The 20,228-nt window shown below is 40.8% G+C and overlaps 1 protein-coding gene across 1 annotated transcript in view; it reads left to right on the top strand.

Annotated features, from left to right (window-relative positions):
• Positions 1–20,228, top strand: part of ROCK2 (Rho associated coiled-coil containing protein kinase 2) — a 54,090-nt gene continuing 33,862 nt past the window's right edge. Inside the window, exon 1 of the mRNA XM_033145371.1 lies at positions 1–167. Coding sequence (XP_033001262.1) covers positions 27–167 — 141 coding nt within the window. The 5' untranslated portion in view covers positions 1–26. The remainder of the gene's footprint in view (positions 168–20,228) is intronic.

The following is a 20,228-nucleotide window of genomic DNA, read 5'->3' as shown; positions in this document are numbered from 1 at the left end:
ACGAGGGACCCTCAGGGAGCGGGAGAATGAACCACCAGCAGCAGGCGGTGAAAATGTCCGCTTCGCCGCCGCCGCCCGAATCCGGAGGAGGGATCTCGGGGCGCCAGAGGAAGCTGGAGTCCATGATTCGGGACCCCAGGTCTCCAGTCAATGTGGAAAGTTTGTTGGTGAGTTCGCCGGCGGGAGAAAGAGATGCGAGGTTTTGGAGGGGTAGCTTCATGTGGAGGGAAGGGCAGGGATGGGAGAGAAACTTGTGGGTTGGTTTGTTGTTGTTGTTGTTTTGGGGGAAAGAGAGGATTTTATTTGGTTGGGGGTGCCATGAGTTCGACTTCCGCGTTTTAAGTGACTGAAGAAAGAGGCTGGCCGCTTTGGGTGTATGGGAGCCTGGATCCCACTTTTGCTTTGGAAGGGAAGAGTTGGGTGGGGGAGAGAGGATGTAACGAGGCACAGCTTTTTCGCTAAGGGCTGGTCTGGGAAAGGGTCCTGTTTAGATAAAGCAAGGGTTAATAATCGCTGTCTGTGTCCTCTTCCTCCCGCCCCCCTCCACACACCCCAAAATCTTGCGGCAGTGAGGGATTTTTGGTTGAGATACTTGATTGGATGGAGGGTGCAGTTCTAATGAACATTCTTTTCTTCTTCAGGGAGGAGTGAAGGCGGGGAAGGGTGCTGGCAGTCGCGTTCAGTTTGGCCTGATGAAAGCTCTTTTCCCCCACCCTAGAAAGCTGGGAAGGGGGATGGGTGGGAGAGAAGTAAAGAAGAAACATGCCATTGAGGGTGCAGGCAAGGGTTGTGGGGAGAGAAACATTTATGTGCCGCAGAGTAACTTTTTGTTTACTCAGTCTGGGGTGGTTAGGAATGATTCTCACATCATTCCTGAATACTTTATATTTATTTGGAGGGTGAAGTTGCAGCTGAGCTTGCTTCTCAGTGTTGGTTAGGGATGCAGGGGTTCACTTTGACCCTAAACTTTCATATTGGATGTTTCATTGAATGATTTGCAAATAGTTTGGTGTAAATCCAATGTTGAGATGTTAGTCCATGTTTCAAGTCAGTGTCATCTTTGATCCCTTTGTCTTTGACTTTCCAATAAACTTTGTTAATGGGAAACCAGTGTTGACATTCTGCTTCCAAGCACTGTGCAGAGTACTCAAAAAATTATGGATGTACTTTGGGAATATCTATTTTGAGAAGGTTATTTAGTAGGAGTTATTAACTTCATTAGCTACATAAACATAAGCATTTCTCTTTAGTTTTATGTCTTTGCAAAAAACAAAACCTTTTCCTTTCCATTGGAAAGCCTATTAAGGAAGAAATATAGGTCTGAGATTTTTCCATTTATAAACATGTGGTGTGAATGTACAATAAGCAAGTTCCCTATATAAGAAATAGCTTTTGGGATATCACATACCTTATTCCTCCTCTTGGAGAAAGAGGAATGGGATTTTTGTTTCTGTTCCAAGAGTTTCTCTCTGCAGACATTTTTTTTTTTTTGCGGGGGGGGGGATAGAGAAGCAGCTGGAGTTATTTGCAAAAATGACTCAGTCCTGCTTGGCCAAAGTACAGGAACTGACTAAACTGTGTGTGTGTCTGTCTGTCTGTCTGTCTTTCTGTGCCGGAGGCAGTAGGGATCTATGCTTGTTACAGACCACTTCAGGGTTGTACTGATGGTATTCATGACACTTAAAAAGTATTGCAGAATGTTTCAGTAGGCTATGCTTGTGTTCAGCAAAGAGTGCTGCTTCTCAGTATCCAGTCTCCATGTGCTCATTTTCCTTTTCATTTAGTGAGCCTTCTGGCTATAGAAGCAGAAGCAGTTATGAGAGTAAAAGATAAAGGACCCCTGATAGTTAAGTCCAGTCACAAACAACTCTGGGGTTGCAGCGCTCATCTCACTTTACTGGCTGAGGGAGCCAGCATACAGCTTCCGGGTCATGTGGCCAGCATGACTAAGCCGCTTCTGGCGAAACCAGAGCAGCGCACGGAAACGCCATTTACCTTCCCGCCGGAGCGGTACCTATTTATCTACTTGCACTCTGATGTGCTTTCGAACTGCTAGGTTGGCAGGAGCTGGGACCTAGCAACGGGAGCTCACCCCATTGCGGGGATTCGAACCGCTGACCTTCTGATCGGCAAGCCCTAAGCTCAGTGGTTTAGACCACAGTGCCACCCATGTCCCTCAGTTATGAGAGTAGATAACACAAATTTCAAATAAATACTTAATTTTGGGATGACTCTTCCTCCTCCAGCAATTCAATCTTTTACATGTACAGTTTTGTACATGTATAGCTGCTTTTCATCTGCACCTGTGCCAGTTTTCATCTAGTAACTCTAGTAGTAGAAAGGATTGTTGTGTTTCCTTTTATTATATGTAATTTGTCAGTACTGTATAGCCTTTTTCTGTGTAAGACATTGTTGATACCTATGGTTGAGACTTTGACGTATTTAGCAAATGAATAAACTCCCAACTGCTATTTGTGTGGAGAGGTTGTATTTTCAAGGTGTATTAATTCTCAATGAAAACTATTGCTCAGGAAAAGCAGACTTCTACAAGAGTTGTAACCCCTTTTTATAGGAATTTTTATAGCCAGTGCCACACAAGATGTTTCAGTATACAGCCAGCTTGATCCTAACAAAGTTCATACCTTTCTAAGTTTTTTATTGCACTTTGACTAAGTATAAGGCGAAAGAAGTCTTGTTCTAGTTGCCATGGGCAGTCTAGGCACCTTTTTTGCAGTGACATTTATCGCCATTATTGTTAATAATTTCATTTCTATACTCGTATATTTTAATGAAAAAAACTCAAAGTGGTTTACAACACATTAAAACATTTAATAAAACAATCTAGAAGAAAACAAATTCAAGCTTCAAGGAAAATATTTCAGATCCTTCTCTAAGTGACATTTTGCTTTCCTAATATTAATTTAATACAGTCATACCTCGGATTACAGACGCTTTAAGTTGCATGTTTTCGGGTTGTGCACTGCGCCAAACCTGGAAGTACCGGAACAGGTTACTTCTGGTTTTCGGTGCTCATGCATGCGCAGAAGCACTAAATTGAGACCCGCACGTGCATAGACACGGCGCTGCAGGTTGCGGACATGCCTCCCGCATGGATCATGTTTGCAACCTGAGCGTCCACTGTATAGCTGCCCCATAGCAGAAGTACTCTAGGAAGCCAGTGTGGTGTAGTGGTTAGAGTGTCTGACTAAGTCCTGGGAAATCAGGATTCAAATCCCCACTCAGTCATGAAGCTCACTGGGTGACCTTGAGTCAGTCATAGCTTCTTAACCTACTTTACAGGGTTGTTGTAGGGATTAACTGAGGAGGGGGGGTTATTCATTACTCCTTGGAGAAAAAGGTGGAATATAAATGCAATAAATAAGCTCTTCTGCTTTAAAAAGCTGGAGGGGCCAGCCAGGTGGAGATGGCATTCAGAGATCTCCACAGGGCCACAATTAGACCTGTGCCAGTTGCAAAATGTACCTGGTGCCAGGGGAATTTCAAACACTGGTCAAAATGCAAGGTCTGACCTGCTGCACAGTGCCTCCTCTTGAAGATAGGGTTTGATCCAAAGGCATTAGTTGTTGTGGTAGATGGGGAAATGCACTCCCAAACTGATACTCAACAAATATAATATTCTGGATCTGATTATTATTTTTAATAGAAAACAGTTACCTCTTTATGAAAGATAATAGGAATCCCTACTCCTATTGTGCAGACAGACCAAGGGTGAGAGAGTAACTTGCCCAAGAGCATGGTGTCTATGAAATAAGAGCACAAGCCTAAGTCCACTCTGAATTTCTATATGCCTTCCATGTACTTCCTGTTGAGAAGATTGAAGGACCAGGCTCATAAAACTTGGCACTCAAACAAAACTCACAGAAATCGTGATTGGTAACTTCCTGACATATTTTTATATTACTTGGGAATCTACAAATATTTACATTTAATATCAGTGGTATGCAAGGCCTTAGACTGGGGTTCAGGAAGCCCCTTGGTGCTTATGAGAATGGAATGCAGCTGCATTGAGAGGTGGGAATTCTTCCTTTCCCTCTCACGGCCGCAGCAGAGGTAACTTGTTAAGTAAAATATAAGGAGAACTTGGGCTAATGCAAATGATGGTAATAGTAAGACTGTATTAAAGAAATTGAGGGTGTTGTCAATAGAGTGAGAAATCTGCATAGTGTGTGGCACAGAAATAAGGTGAGATTTAGTAACACAAAGTTTTTTCATTTACAGGTATGTAGCTGTGTTGGTCTGCCATAGTCAAAACAAAACAAAATAATAATAAATTATTCCAGTAGCACCTTAGAGACCTACTAAGTTTGTTCTTGGTATGAAGAAGTGTGCATGCACACGGAAGCTCATACCAAGAACAAACTTAGTTGGTCTGTAAGGTGCTACTGGAAGATTTTTTTTATTTTGTTTTGACAAAGTTTTTTCGTATGCAGATTGGAGCTAATAAGTGCATTTACCTTTTGTTGAAGGTTCATCTGTATGGATTTGAGAGTGAAGGGCCTATAGTCCCATCACAATCTCTTGAGCTGACGGAGAGTAAGGCAAGTAGACATTTTCATAACAAGCCACTCTGAATAGAATTGATTTGATTGAGGATTAGCTAAGAACAAATGCGACAGTAGTGTACAACAGAGGTTTTCAACCTTTTTGAGTCCACTGCTCCCTTGACCAACTACATTCTTTCTGGTGCTCCCCTGTGGGGAAACATGCTCTAAGCCTCAGAAGCCCAGCTATGTCACCCCTTGCCTGCAGAGCCAACAGCCCCTCACCCCTTTTTGAATACCCTCCCTAGTGGAGTGTGTCCTCAGCCTCCTCTTCTCTCCCCTGGTCACCATTGCCCCATCTCTTGAGCTGCCCCCCCCCGCCCCAGTGAGAGCTGCCTCCTCCCTTGCCAGCCCCAGAGGCACCATTCGCCTGGGTACCTCGTAGCTAGGACTCCTGCAACAAACAGCCACCCAAGCTTTTGAGAGGCAGAGACGTGAGAGGGCATCGGAAGAGGGAGAGAAGGAAAGAGGGACAGAGGCCAGTGTTGCCCACGGCACCCCTGCCCATCATTCAAGGCACCTCAGGGTGACACAGCACACTGGTTGAAAACTGCTGGTGTACAAGCTTGGTCTAATAATCCATAGGCAAGGGATCCATATCTATCCATTGCTCTGATAAACCTTCATTTTCTCCTCGCTATGAGCTTTTAAAGCTAGAATGCACAAGCATTCTTTCTCCTCTTCTCACTCTCCACTGACTAGCCACGATCCTTTAATGCCAGGACAGCGGCAAGAAAGACAGTCAGCAACACTCAGTGCAACACCGAGTTTATTGCTAACAGGGACTCTGGGGGCTGAATGTCTCATACTGCTGTATGGGAGACAGGTTGAAGGATGACTACTCATTCTTCCCCTTCTGCTACCTGTCCTGGCTATAGAAAAAAATGGAAATTGATATGCTTCTGGTTGAGTAGAGAACATCACAAGTGAAGTGTATCCAGGTGGCTTTTCTCTGAAGCGGAGGCAAACAGTGGTAGTAATTAATTAGCCCAATGTCTTACTCTTCTCCCCTCCTCAGGTGTTCCACCTAAGACTTGCCCAGGCCACCCAAATACTGTCCCTGCTACAAAGCTGTCTTGATAATCATAGTGCTGCTCAGAATTCCATAGTATCCATACTTCAGTCAGGACAGACAGCAGTCGTGGATGAAGCTGTTGTTGGCGTAGGTCCCCCAGTGTAGCTTCCAACTTTTCCCGACAGGATTAGTAGCTATTTAATGCCGCAGGAGAGAGTGCTCTGTGTACAGCCTTTCAGTGCAAAATACAGAGTTGCAGTGTGGTGACTGCACATGTTGCAATCTGCTGTATGGAGAAATGTCGCATATTCAACCTTAAGAGTTTGTGTCTGTTGTAAATACAGCATAACATTTTGGAAGCAATACACATGGTTCTCTTCCTGAAACTTGGGCAAATACCATTTCTCGTTTGGATATTTGCTTTGAGACAGTTGCTCCCTGAGGTGAGAGCTGGTGACTGTCTATATAGAAATACTGAGTTAGAGAATGTTGCCCAGAAGCTACACATCTAGTGTCAGGTGTGTCACTATAACAGAAGTCCTACTTGGCTGTTCTATATACATGTAGTCTACATGCTATTTGGGTGTTCTGCTCATGTGTAAATTTACATGGAAGCATGGATGGGTCTGTTAAGCTCTGCTTTCCCCAGGCCATCTCTGTTTCCTTCCAATGCATGTAGAGCAGGGGTCAGCAACCTTTTTCAGCCGTGGGCCGATCCACCGTCCCTCAGACCATGTGGTGGGCCAGACTATTTTTTTGGGGGGGGGGGAATGAACAAATTCCTGTTGTTGTTCAGTCGTGTCCGACTCTTCGTGATCCCATGGACCAGAGCATGCCAGGCACGCCTATCTTTCACTGCCTCTCACAGTTTGACCAAACTCATGTTAGTAGCTTCGAGAACACTGTTCAACCATCTCATCCTCTGTCGTCCCCTTCTCCTTGTGCCCTCCATCTTTCCCAACATCAGGGTCTTTTCTAGGGAGTCTTCTCTTCTCATGAGGTGGCCAAAGTACTGGAGCCTCAGCTTCAGGATCTGTCCTTCTAGTGAGCACTCAGGGCTGATTTCTTTAAGAATGGATGTTTGATCTTCTTGCAGTCCATGGGACTCTCAAGAGTCTCCTCCAGCACCATAATTCAAAAGCATCAATTCTTCGGCGATCAGCCTTCTTTATGGTCCAACTCTTACTTCCATACATTACTACTGGGAAAACCATAGCTTTAACTATACAGACCTTTGTCGGCAAGGTGATGTCTTTGCTTTTCAAGATGCTGTCTAGGTTTGTCATTGCTTTTCTCCCAAGAAGCAGGCGTCTTCTAATTTCGTGACTGCTGTCACCATCTGCAGTGATCATGGAACCCAAGAAAGTGAAATCTCTCACTGCCTCCATTTCTTCCCCTTCTATTTGCCAGGAGGTGATGGGACCAGTGGCCATGATCTTAGTTTTTTTGATGTTGAGCTTCAGACCATATTTTGCGCTCTCCTCTTTCACCCTCATTAAAAGGTTCTTTAATTCCTCCTCACTTTCTGCCATCAAGGTTGTATCATCAGCATATCTGAGGTTGTTGATATTTTTTTCCGGCAATCTTAATTCCGGTTTGGGATTCATCCAGCCCAGCCTTTCGCATGATGAATTCTGCATATAAGTTAAATAAGCAGGGAGACAATATACAGCCTTGTCGTACTCCTTTCCCAATTTTGAACCAATCAGTTATTCCATATCCAGTTCTAACTGTAGCTTCTTGTCCCACATAGAGATTTCTCAGGAGACGGATGAGGTGATCAGGCACTCCCATTTCTTTAAGAACTTGCCATAGTTTGCTGTGGTCGATACAGTCAAATGCTTTTGCGTAGTCAATGAAGCAGAAGTAAATGTTTTTCTGGAACTCTCTAGCTTTCTCCATAATCCAGCGCATGTTTGCAATTTGGTCTCTGGTTCCTCTGCCCCTTCGAAATCCAGCTTGCACTTCTGGGAGTTCTCGGTCCATATACTGCTTAAGCCTGCCTTGTAGAATTTTAAGCATAACCTTGCTAGCGTGTGAAATGAGTGCAATTGTGCGGTAGTTGGAGAACGAAATCCTATGCCCCACAAATAACCCAGAGATGCATTTTAAATAAAAGCACACATTCTACTCATGTAAAAACACGCTGATTCCTGGGCCGGATTGAGAAGGCGATTGGGCCGCATCTGGCCCACGGGCCTTAGGTTGCCTACCCCTGATGTAGAGCAAGAGTCAGAAACAGGGAGCCTCCATGAGTAAAGGAGGTTTCAAAATCATACCTTTAACCTCCATAAGTCGAGGGCCAGTTGAGAGGGCCTTAAGTGGGCTTGCCCTCATTCTTCCTAGTTGTGTTTTAAGTTTGCAACTGAACAGATTGCCCAAATAGGGCTAGAATGAAAGGCATTTCTGTCATCCAGATTCTGTTTTGTACAAAGCTGTATTCAGATTTTTATCCAGATGTGAGAAGGCTTAAAAAGTGCTCCCCCACCCCAAGGATCCTTGGTTGCACAGGCTCCTCTTCATACCTTAACATGTTTGTCTTATCTGGGCTCCTGATTATGGGATGTTTTCTATGTATGTTCACTGAATGCCCATAGAAACCTTCAGATCTTCATGCTAAACACAGAAAGGTCTGAAAGAAAGCCTACACACCTGGGGAAATTGAGGTGAGATTTCCATCCCTGTCCCACTACACATTTAATAATAATAATAATAATAATAATAATAATAATAATAATAATAATAATAATAATTTATATACCCCAGCCACTCAGGGCGGCTTCCAACAAAATATTAAAATACAATAGTCTGTTAAACATTAAAAGCTTCCCTAAACAGGGCTGCCTTCAGATTTAAACCCTCACATATCCAGACAAATGCTTTAATTAGTCTCAAAGTGTCTTTGGCCTTGTAATTTAAAAATTGTGGAGCTGTCATTCATGCAACAGCACCTATGGGTTGTATCCAATGTTAGTCATATAGTACACCCATTTAAATGAATAGACATGATATAACATACATCTATTAATTTCATGGGATCTGTTTTGAGTAAAACTTAGTTGCATACAAAACAGCCACACCACCACCCTGAAAACAAGTAACAAATTTGGAAGAAACTACAGTACAGTAGCTGGTTATTTCTCTCTGATACTTAGTTTTCAACATGTAGGGAAGTTTATTTTTTGTGGGAAAGAGTTGAAAGATTCCTTATCTGTAGCGTGAAGGAGTACAACTTTACCACTAGATTCTGATGAAGATATAACTTGTGATAAGTTGATATTCAGTTGCACTCTGTGCTGCCAAAGGAGAATTATCTTGTCTTGAGCTAGGAATACAGTATGATAATAACCTCTATTAATTCACCTGCCTCCTTGTAGTTAGTGTGTTATTAAAGAACCATCGTCTCTAGTGATTAAAAGCAGTATGCAAACAAATGCTTCCATAAATATCCTTGTGCTGTGCAAACCAATAAAACCCCTACAAAAAAGTTGTGAAGCAATCAAGCAGATAACATACATATAAAATGCATAATTGACTGCTTGCAGGTGGTTCCCTTGTGTTTATCTGGTTGATTTATACTTCACATTTCTCTGTATCTGCAAAAATACAGCTTACATCCTTCAGCAGATGCACAAACAAAAAAATCCTTGATGCAAAATCACATTTTAAAACAGCTTTTGGGACAGCTACTTTGCCCTCTTGGCTGCGTTCTGCTCTGCCAACCTGTTTGGGTCTTGAGCTGACCCTGCCACCTGCTGTTCTTTTCTGCCAAACCCAATTTGCCAAGTATTGTTTTTTTACTGTTGTGCTTTTTTGTAATTACAAGGTAAGAGACTATATGGTTGTGTTTTGATTTAAGGGTAAGCGTTATTGGGCACCGATTCTAAAACAGGGTTAACTTGTTGATGGTGCACTTTTGCAGTCAGTTGTTAACTGACCATGTTCTTCTTCTTTGACGATCACTTGTAGCCGAGTAAGATTGTCTTCCATGAATATGGTCTTAACAGTGAGTCTGTAAGTGACTGTGGAGGCCAATTCTGGATTCACACATCCTTCTACAGTGGGGACATAGGTTTCTGGGTGGGAGTTGATCACGGTGAGGGTTTGCCAAATGTGCCTTCCTCTTAGCTCGTTTCTACTTTTTGCTGAGTTTGTGCTTCTTCAGAGTCCAGGACGCCTTTGGTAAAGGCTGTTCTCCAATTGGAGCACTCACAGGCCAGTGTTTCCCAGTTATCGGTGTTTATACTAAATTTGTAAGATTTGCATTGAGAGAGCTTTTAAACTTCCTTTGTTGTCCACCAATATTTCACTTTCCATTCTTAAGATGGGAATAGAATACTTGCTATTATAATCAGGCATCCGAACAACATGACAGTCCAACAAAGTTGATGTTGAAGAATCATTGCTTTGACACTGGTGATCTTTGCTTCTTCCAGTACACTGACTTCGTTAACTAAGGCAATGTTGTAGTATGGTTTGCTCACACATCAACAAGATTTGTAATTTATTGACTCTTTCTCTCCTACTGTTTGTGCAATGGGTGAATGAAAATAACATATATTCTCCTGTGAAAGCAGAGAGGTGCTGACAGTTTGTTCTTGTATCATCTTGATGTGGATATTTAAATAGCTCATGCTGCTTCTTTTCTCCTGGGAACTATGGGTGATTATGAAACATAAAGTTTGAGCTATACCCTCACCAGTGTTCTGTACACTTGAAAGCACACCATACTTGTAAGGAGTCACAAGGAACATGGTTAGTCACATTCTTGAACACTGGCACTTTGACAGCTCACACATTAAAATTAATATATAGTTAAATGTCACCTTCTGTAGGAAGTGTTAATGTGCAGGGCCTTAATTTTGAATTGTCCTGTCAATACTTTTTCACTTTTCATTAACCAGTTTATTTGCGGCTATAGTTTTATTGTGTTTGGATGCTTTTATTTATGTTTTTAAAAAAACACTGCAAAAAGTTAATTTTTCTAAAGAAACCATAGGTTGTTGGTTTATCCTCTCCTGAGAGGAGTCTATGATTAACAGCTGTTCCACTTTTGAAGGGATTTCTCCTTATTTTATTGGAAGATGTTGCTGAACAACTTAGCAAATAGCTCTTGTCTCAGAATACAAACTGAGAACTCACATATTCAGAAACTCTTGGTCCACCTTAGTTTTGCAGTTCTTGACTGAATTACCTAGTCAAACTACCGGTATTTATTGCATATTTGTCTTAAAAGTTTACTGTCAACTTCAAGCAGTATTGGTTAAATCAGTTCTCAGATCTCCCCACACAAGTGGTCTTCCCTGCCTTAAGAATACAGGTTAATGTAAGGTGTAAATCAATCATGAATATAACTGGCAAGAATTTCAATGAGTGTTGTGGTAGTTTGAAAAAAGTGCTGCTATGATTGCAGAAATCACTGCTGTTAACTCTGATTAGCAGATTCACATGAAATAGTTGTCCGTGCAAGCAATGTGGAATAACTGTTTTACACGTACAGTACTGCAAAATGTCTTGTGATGCAGTCCTTAGTGTTAGGTAAATTAGATGTTCCTTTTAAGTTAAATACAGAGTATTGATTCCTTCCCAATAACAAATGTATAAATTAAGCATCTGTTTATTCCAGTTAACTCTGACTGTGTTGTGTGGGAAAGGATATTGACTTTAAGATTATGTGCAAACTATGGGACTGTTTCCAGTTGTGATCTGAGGAAGTCTGAGAGGACCAGAAAGCCTTATTTGTTCATTTTGCATCAGGATGTGACTCCCCGCCCTTTCTCTCTCCCTTGTGCTTGTTCCTGATTCTTATGGCAGGAAAATACAAAAATAAACTTCTTGCAGTCTGTTTCCCTGTGGAAAAAAAATAACGCTTGAATTTATGTAAACTCAACTATTGATATGTGATAGTGATTCTGTATGAATTCTTTTTAAGCAACTCAGCAAATTATGCTACCGGTACATTTATATGAGACAATAATACCACTTTTAGTGATACTAGATTATTACTTGAGATGTGTACTGAAAATATGTGACCGTTTTAGTGAAAATAATTTGGAGTTCTGGGCTACAGTATTAAAATATGCAATTCATTTAAAAGCAGTATCAAATGTGTGTTGCAGTTTGTACTATAAATTGAGTTTCCAAGTTAGGGGTATACATTTGTTCTTGTCTAAAGGCCAGTTCTCAGACATTCTTTTGACTCCTCTCCCCCAGCCCTGCATGCAGTTACCCTAGAGAAGCATTGTGTGAACTGGAGGTATGTGGGCAGGTTAGCTGCCATGATCACACTGCTGAGTTCTTCTATGCAGTTGCATTCTTCTGTGTGCATTTGGGGGGAAATATGGGCTCAAAGTCTAATTAGTTTGTTAGTTTGCACTATGAGTTAGAAATGTTTGTTCAAATAAACAGAAAGCAGGACTGGTTCAGAGGGCTATTTATCCTAGGTAGTTGGGATCAGTTATTGAATAGTAATGGACACCTCCATAAAGCACCAGGTTTTGCCAAACTTAACACGGAGTGTGAATATGTTGCAAGGTTCAGAGTTTAAAAAGAAAATAGTTTACAACTTTACTGTGTTTAGAGAGACTGTTTTATTTTATGAATGATCATTGTGGAAGTACAGAGATACATTTTAGTTCCTTTTTTAAGTTACTCCATTTCCTCTAGTTCTGTCTCCACAGTAGGCTGGGCTACATAAAAGCAAGGAATCTTCTGGCTATTGCTCACTTTTGCTTTTGCACCTGCAGTGTGTCTCCTTCACAGTGTATATGAGTTTGACATTGCCCCCTTCTGTATTCGGCAGAAGTTTTGGCCAGTGATTAAGGGGGATGTTTATATGGAACACAAACTATAGGTAAATGGAGTCATTTTTCTATAGTGGATGTCTTAACATCTGCTTTCATGATAATATTGAATGAGTGGAAAGTAAAAAGGCTGTCTTAATGTATAAGAGTTCTGGGGAATTGTGGTCCTGTGTTCAGTCCTTGTTTCTGACATCCTGTGCCTGAAGATACTTCCCATAGCACTTTTCATGGAGGTACTTTATGCTTTTGACACATATCTTGATGGCCAGACCTCCCTGACTATTTAATTTAGAAGCTGGATAAAATGGGCCTGCTCATTTTAATAGCAAACTCATAGCTTTGTTAAGTTAGCAATGGCCACAAAACATCAGTTAGTATTCTTTGGCTTGGAAATAGGAGATACTGTAGTACTGATATTGTCAGCATTCCCATAGTGAAATGACTAGCATTTTATTGACATACACAGGCTACAAGACAGGAATCAAATTCTTGTGTTGTGAGATTTCAACAGTGCTTTGCATGTTCTGTTAATAGGTAGCAAAAGAGGCTCCTGGGTTGCATGTAAATTTTTGCTGAGTGGGTGACACAGACAGCAAGCCAGTTGAAAAGCAATACAATGTTTATGTAACCCTTTTCAGCTTGAGCCTAGTCAGGAAATGCAATACTATGCCGTGAAGGACTTTTGTGCAAACTAATTACACAGCTCAGCACCGTAGAATATTTTGTAGAGAATTTCCCCCCCCCCTTTTCATTTGTATTTGTTGCAAGGAATTTTATCTCAGGTTGGTAGACTAATATCAGTGTAGATAAAATCTCTTAGGAGTTGCTTTTTAAAAAGTTAAATATTGTATTCAACTAAATAACTGTACATATGGAACAACTTCCAGGAGCATAGCAGAATCCCCCCCACGCCCTGTCTCCAAATTCTCCTCTAGGGGGGGTTGGGGTAACTCCTAGATTTGAAGGGGATAGGGGAGGAGAGTTGTGCGTATCAGGGAGGACATCAGGCTGGAGAAGACACCTCTAGAACAAGAAACAGGTATGGGTTTATTGTGTATATATGCTGTAAGGAAGCTTAAATGTTGTTATAAACATATATCCTTGATAGAAAGAGCCATAGGAGTCACTGAGGCAGAATTCAGAGAATACTAGGTAGGATTTGAATGTAGGCTTTTGAAGACTTAGCATGAAAGCTTAGAGAGTTTATTTTCACAACCACAAATGTAACTGTAAAAACATCAAGATGGAAAAGGATTAGTTTGCCTCTTAAAAAAACCAAAACTATTAACTTGTGTCAAAAGTGTTGGTATGACAAACTTCCTTTTTGGAATTTGGAGCATGAGTTCACTTTGTTCAGTGTCTAATTCAAAAAATATTTTCCATTACATCTATTACTGAAAAGCAGAGAACTTCAAACTTGTTTCCCACTAAAGTACTTGGGGCGGGGGGAATTCATCGTTGCCTTGAGTATGAAAAGTGTTGGCAGTTTAGTTCTTTAAAGGCGCTCCAGATATGATTCTATTTCTGAAAGTGGATATTAAAAGCTTTATTCAGAAAAATATTTATTCTGAAGATTCTGAAAATGTTCATCTGTCAGATCTGATAGATGCTACATTTTATCTTAAGAATGTGCTATAAAGACTCCAGAGTATATCCTAATTTGTTTTGGTCCTAGAAAAATTTGGAGCAAAGAGCCTTTCTTGTGAGTTGAATAGCAAAGCTGGTTTAACAAATAAACCCTCATAGTCCCCCCTCTCTGTGCTTCCACACCATATTTTTGTACATTTTAAAGCCTCTTAAGCCATGGATCTTGAGTTCAAGTTCTCTCCATAGATGGAGGTGTTGTCTAGACTTTAAAAATATCCTAAACTGCTTCTTAAAATGTTCATTCCAGGGGTCATATTTTTGCACAGAGATAAGCAGTATGATATCAAGCCTGACTGCTGCCATTTGAATTCAGCAATTAACTGAAAATGAATACTAATAATACAATGCTGTGGGTAGATGGTTTTTGGGCTGAGGAATTGGCATTTGGTCTGTTTTGGATGTGACTGCTCTTCCTTCCCATGAAAAAGCAGGTGGGCATGTAGAATAGTCTTAGATCCAGCTTTGTTTCTAGAGGCCCAGCTGCCCTTGTTGGCACAAAGCACCAGCTGATTCACTAGTTACAGTCATTTCTGGACAGGGACAGTTTGACTACAGTGATTAAAGCTCTGGTGTGTTTTATGTGGGGCTGCTCCTGAAGGTGATTTGGAAGCAACCAGAATCTTAACTGGTATAGATGGATTTATGCATATCTTGCCAATTTTAAAATAACTTCCAGAAGAAAGTTAAGCTGCTGGTATTTAACTTTGAAGCTTTAAATGCCTTGGGACCCAAATACCTGAGGGATCTCCTCCTGTCATATCTATAGGCCCAGAGTGCCCCTTCCTTTGCAACAAGTTTAAAACCCATCAAGTTAAAAGCCAAGAAAATAAATCTGCTGGGGCTTTATGATCTGGTGAGGCCTTCTCCAGTTGCCTCTTTTTTCAGAGGTACAGTATATTATTGAACAAGAAAGGGCAAGGGGGGGGGGTTCCTGGCAATGGAAATTTGGTTATGGAATGCCCTCCCTAAAGTGGCTCACCTCACTTCAAAATTGCAATCTTTATTGGCACTAGGTAAAAGTGGTCTTTTTCATTTTAGCTTGTAATTTTAGTTGTGTTAAAGATTTTTATCTATTCTGTCTTTGTATTTGTACTATGAAAGAATTGATTGTACACTGCCCTGAAATACCAAACAGGATGAAGGGTGGTAAAATGTTTTGAATAAATAAATCATTGAGCAATTCTAATATTCCTATCACTACCACCTTCAGCACACTCAAGACTAGAGCTCCACCCTCTTCCATTATGTTGAATATTATGTGCTTTTATTTCCGCTGTTTGTTGCTGAATGTTTTAGGAATCTGTATTTAATTTTTGCACTGTGTTTTAATTTTATATGCTTCCTCGTTTTAAGTGTGTACAGAAAGGAGGAATATACATTAACAAATAAATAAAACAGTGATATCACTTGCTATGTCTAAAATAAAGAAAACATTTGCTAATGAAAGCAATAATCACCATGCTATCTCCTCCCAGGGAAAAGACCTTCAGTTCAGGAAAGTTTTCAGTGATTATTTGCAAATACGTCAGTTGACCTCCCCTAGACTTTTTTTTTAAAGACTACATTCTGAGAGCTGATGCAGATGTTCAGTAGGGCACGTGCTATTCTTGATGGCATTGTTAAACACCAGATATTCACATGCAGGGTTACATGTTTGAATTTTTTTAATGTTAAGATCTCACTGTATGTGAGATTCTTGCATCAGACGTTTTTACTTGGCATGCTAACGGCTCATTCCTGAGCAAGTATATAGGCTTGCTTCTGAATATTCTTTTGCATAAACAGAAGGGAATTCTGTTTGCACAAAGTGACCCTGCTTCATGCTAGCAATGGCTAGTAATTGTGATTGCTATATGTTTCATCCATTATCAGAGGCAGCATTTCCCTAAATCCCAGTTGCTGGGGAATAATAGCAGGAGAGTGCTATTGCTCTGGTGCCCTGCTTTTGAGTTTCCCAAAAGGTATCTGATTTGCCACTGGAGAAAATAGGATTCTGAACTAAATCGACCTTTGCTTGACAGATCCAGCATAGTTTTTCTTTGGTTCTGTGACTGCAGCTCTCAGTTTTTCATCCCACATAGTCCAGTAGCTTCATCAAGGAATCTTTTGCCCAACGTTGCGCTTGAACCCACTTCCCTGAGATTAAGAGTCTCATGCTCTACCAATTGATCTAGCTATGATGACAATAGACCCATTGCAAGAGCAAACTTCTTCTCATACAATGCAGGATCTAATTTGCAGGTGCCCAAGATGCTGTAATAAGAACTTCAAATTAGCATGTAAACCACATGCATACACACCATGTGGTGTGGTGGTTAAGAGCGGCAGGCTCGTAATCTGGGGAACCGGGTTCGCGTCTCCGCTCCTCCACATGCAGCTGCTGGGTGACCTTGGGCTAGTCACACTTCTCTGAAGTCTCTCAGCCCCACTCACCTCACAGGGTGTTTGTTGTGGGGGAGGAAGGGAAAGGAGAATGTGAGCCGCTTTGAGACTCCTTAGGGTAGTGATAAAGAAGGATATCAAATCCAAACTCTTCTCTCGTTTTCTTATTTGCTCTTAAGGAAAAGTGCTAAAAAGTAAACTCCATTGCTTTGCCATAAGCAGCAATATGTTCAGCACAGGGCTCCTTTTTGGGGTCCTTGTCCAATCCAGAGTATCCATTCTGCATTTGTCTTCCTGCTCTAGGAATATTATAGAACTTTAGCTTTTTATAATCCAGAATCCACCTTTAGCTTAAACATGCATTTTGAGGATCTACTTCTTAATCTTTTACTACGTTTGTATGACGTTACTGTTGCTGCTGCAACCAGCCTTATGTCATACAGCAGTCCAGTAATGGGTCCTGAACTTAATCTACCAACTGAAGACCAGTGTTGTAGAACTCTAGCCAGAAAGTTGGTGTTTATAAACTCCTTTAAGAAGACACATGGAGAAAATCTTCAATCAAAACAATCAAAAAGAAGAGAGAGAGAGAGATGGAGCATATGTGCATGTATCAAGGGGTGTGTCAAGTGTTGTCTCATTTAGTTCTCTCTTTACACTTCCATAAAGCCTCAGGCCTGTTTGTGCAACTTTTTTATGGCACTGTCTGCTTTAATGTGCAAGCTCATGACAACCCATTCCTTATCTTTCATAATGGCCCCTCTAGCATAAGGTCTGGCAGGCATTATTGTGAGTTGTGTGCTTTGTGGTATATTGTCCCTTTCTTTGTATAAGGTTGTCTTGTGTCCAGACCTGGATTTTCTTCATTAGATGGTTTTTTATTCTTACTTTGCCATTGGTGTTTTCTCTGCCACCAAATCCCCAGGAGGTCAGAATGCATGACTTGCATACTTTGAAAGAGTGACGGGTCAAGCAGCTGTCAACCCAGATAGGACAGCAACCTTGTGGAAGGATAGCATCATATTTTTGTGCTGTGCTTGTGTGTTGCTATTCAGACTTTCACAACAGAAAACTACTTGCCCCATGTGGATTCTCCTTTCTCTCGTCCCCCTTCAGTCCCCTGCACAACCCCATCATCTGCTCTTGAGGATACCTGTGCCTTCTGGTATCCATGAAAGCTCAGAGTCTGGGGCACCTGCCCAGGGGCACCACTGGAAGCCTTTATGGGTACTATGGCACCCAGGGATGCCAGTTTGGGGACATCTGCCTTACTCATTCTTTAGTATTGATTGGAGTGTTTATATGGCAGAATATAGCAATATTTGTTCTTCAAAATAACTCCATAAGAATATATAACAAGTACATTGCTTATTATTGGCAAATTTGGTGGAACTTCAGATATTATAATTGCCTTATATATTTTGATAGCTGGAGATATGGGAGGTGTATGTGTTAAATATATTCTGCTCCTTTATGCTTCATCAGAATCAAAGTCTTCAACCATGAGCAATGATAGAGTTGGATATGTGCACACAAAGCAGTGTGGGTTGTATTTTCAGATCATGAGTCAATTCAAAGAAAGATTAATATTTCTAGAAATCCTATTTAAGTATCCAGTGAAAGGATTTCCAGTTAGGTCAAACATGCAGGATTGAATATGTACTTAGCTGAAAGTAATGCCGCTATATATGCTGTGACCTCTTAAGCATCAAGGTATGCTGCAAGGTACCAGCTCTTATATTTTTAGCTAATGATGAGTACTTTAACTTTATATATAGTAGTAAACTCTATTTTAATTCTGCAAGCATAGATATGTTTCTGGCTGACAATGCAGATGCCTTCATCCTTGTGCCCAGAATGCTTTAAGTATGCAATGATGCCACTTCCACAACCTTTCAAATGAACATGTTCTCCTACACAAGCTCTCTCTGTGTTCCTTCATTTCTTGAATTCTTTACTTTCCTTAAAATAAAGTAACAACTGAGTGAGAAAAGCATAGTGGAGATGTTGTTGGCCTTCTCTGACTCCTTTTCTCTCTCTCTCTCTCTCCAATTCTAAATCCCATTGGATTCCTGACCCACAGCCTCTGGCGTCATATTCTGTCTCCATTTGCTTCCTTGGGTTCCTGCTTTTTCAGCCCATTACCTTTTTCCTTTGCCTTAGTGTCTCCTTACCTGAAACAAGAGGAATTTGTAATAATATCCCTGTTCTTCCCCCCACCTCCCAATGACTGCCTTATGGGTCCATGCTTGGATTGATATTTTAAAATTAGGACTAAGTCAAACCATTTATAAAATTGGTGATTAGTCATAGTATTTAAGTTGGCAGCACTGTCATTTTCTATTCTATTTAGGGGTGTGCAATAGATATTTTAGCATCTACTGTATTATTTATATAGCTCATTTCCCCCCACCTAACTCCTCTGGTAGTTCATCACCGACAACTATGAAAGCCTGTGAGTAACTTGTCTCACTATTCAATACGGGTCTGGGGAACTTGTGGCTCCTCAGATATTGTAGGACTGCATTTCCCATCATGGTAAGGTGTGAGGAAAATGATGCAGTCCTCTCAGAGGTATCATGCACTCTGCTATTCCCCTCCAAATGTTTCATAAATACATAACCTCTTCAAAGCACATTCAGTCTTTATGTTTATTTTGTGTTCCTTATTTATAGAAATAGTAATGGAAGGTTACAAGTTATGAATTCTACTTTTTAAAAGAAGTATCTTTCCCGGTATTGACCTGTTGATGGGAATGGGAATAAGCTTCAATTGTTGAGGGAAACCTTGAAGCTAAAATTAATAAAGTGCTTTTAGATGTGTTCTCAGAAAATGAAGGGGAATGAATGAACCTGTGGGAATTCAGTTCAACTCAAAATCACTTTAGCACATCTCCTCTGGAGAGGATATGATGATACAGAGTATACATGGGATTTTCTCCCAAACATCTCCACTCCTTCACCTAACAGTAGGCAGAAAACCATCAATATTGGGTTGGTTTGACATTTCCCCCTTACTCCAGGGTCCTAACCACTTGGTCCATCTTGCTTTATTGAAGGAGGGAGTGCAAACATGGTCTACAGGACCTTCTTTACTGTCTAGTAAGATAGAGCTCCAGAGTACCAGGAAATACCGGTACATGCTTGTGGAGATGTGCCTTGACAGTGGGGGGAGTAGAGTGATGTCTGTGTTATCTCTTGAGACTTAATAAATATCTGGGAACCCAAACTCTCCATGAACAGCATAATAATTTTCTATTATTTATCTATGTTGTTGAATTTACTGGATTCTAAACTTTAGGATACTGGTAGTGGTTTTCTTTTGGGATTTATTCCTTTCCTCAATTTCTGACTTGTAAGCTAACTCAAAACTAAAACCAGCTGAAGAATCCATAAGTGAATATTGGCATCTGCTCAGAACGTATTACATGAGATAATTGAGTCTTCGTGACTACAGTGCTACAACAGAAATAGAAGATTTTGTGATACGCTCCTTGACTGTGAGGAGAAGAAAAAAGCAGCAGATGAACTGTGTGGGAAGTGACAAATGAAGAAAATTGAAAAGTTGAAAACTATTTCTGCTTACATGCAAAGTTTGAGTCTTCATTAGTAACTTAGTAATTTTATAAGACTCTGATTTTTCAAAAAGAACTTGACTAGAGTTCAATTTTCTATAAACAAAAACATCTAAAATATGGTTTAAAACTTGTAGCTTTTCTGTCTCTAAGGGATCAGGTTCTAAAATGATTATTCTCTAAATGAGATATTTGGATATTGTCAGGGAACTGCCCTTGGCAGGGCGGGAGGTCTTGTCGATGTA

The sequence above is a fragment of the Lacerta agilis genome, chromosome 3 (genome assembly GCF_009819535.1).
Source record: "Lacerta agilis isolate rLacAgi1 chromosome 3, rLacAgi1.pri, whole genome shotgun sequence".
NCBI classification, from domain to species: domain Eukaryota; kingdom Metazoa; phylum Chordata; class Lepidosauria; order Squamata; family Lacertidae; genus Lacerta; species Lacerta agilis.
Note: the sequence above shows the minus strand (reverse complement) of the source record. Positions and strands in the feature narration are given on the sequence as shown.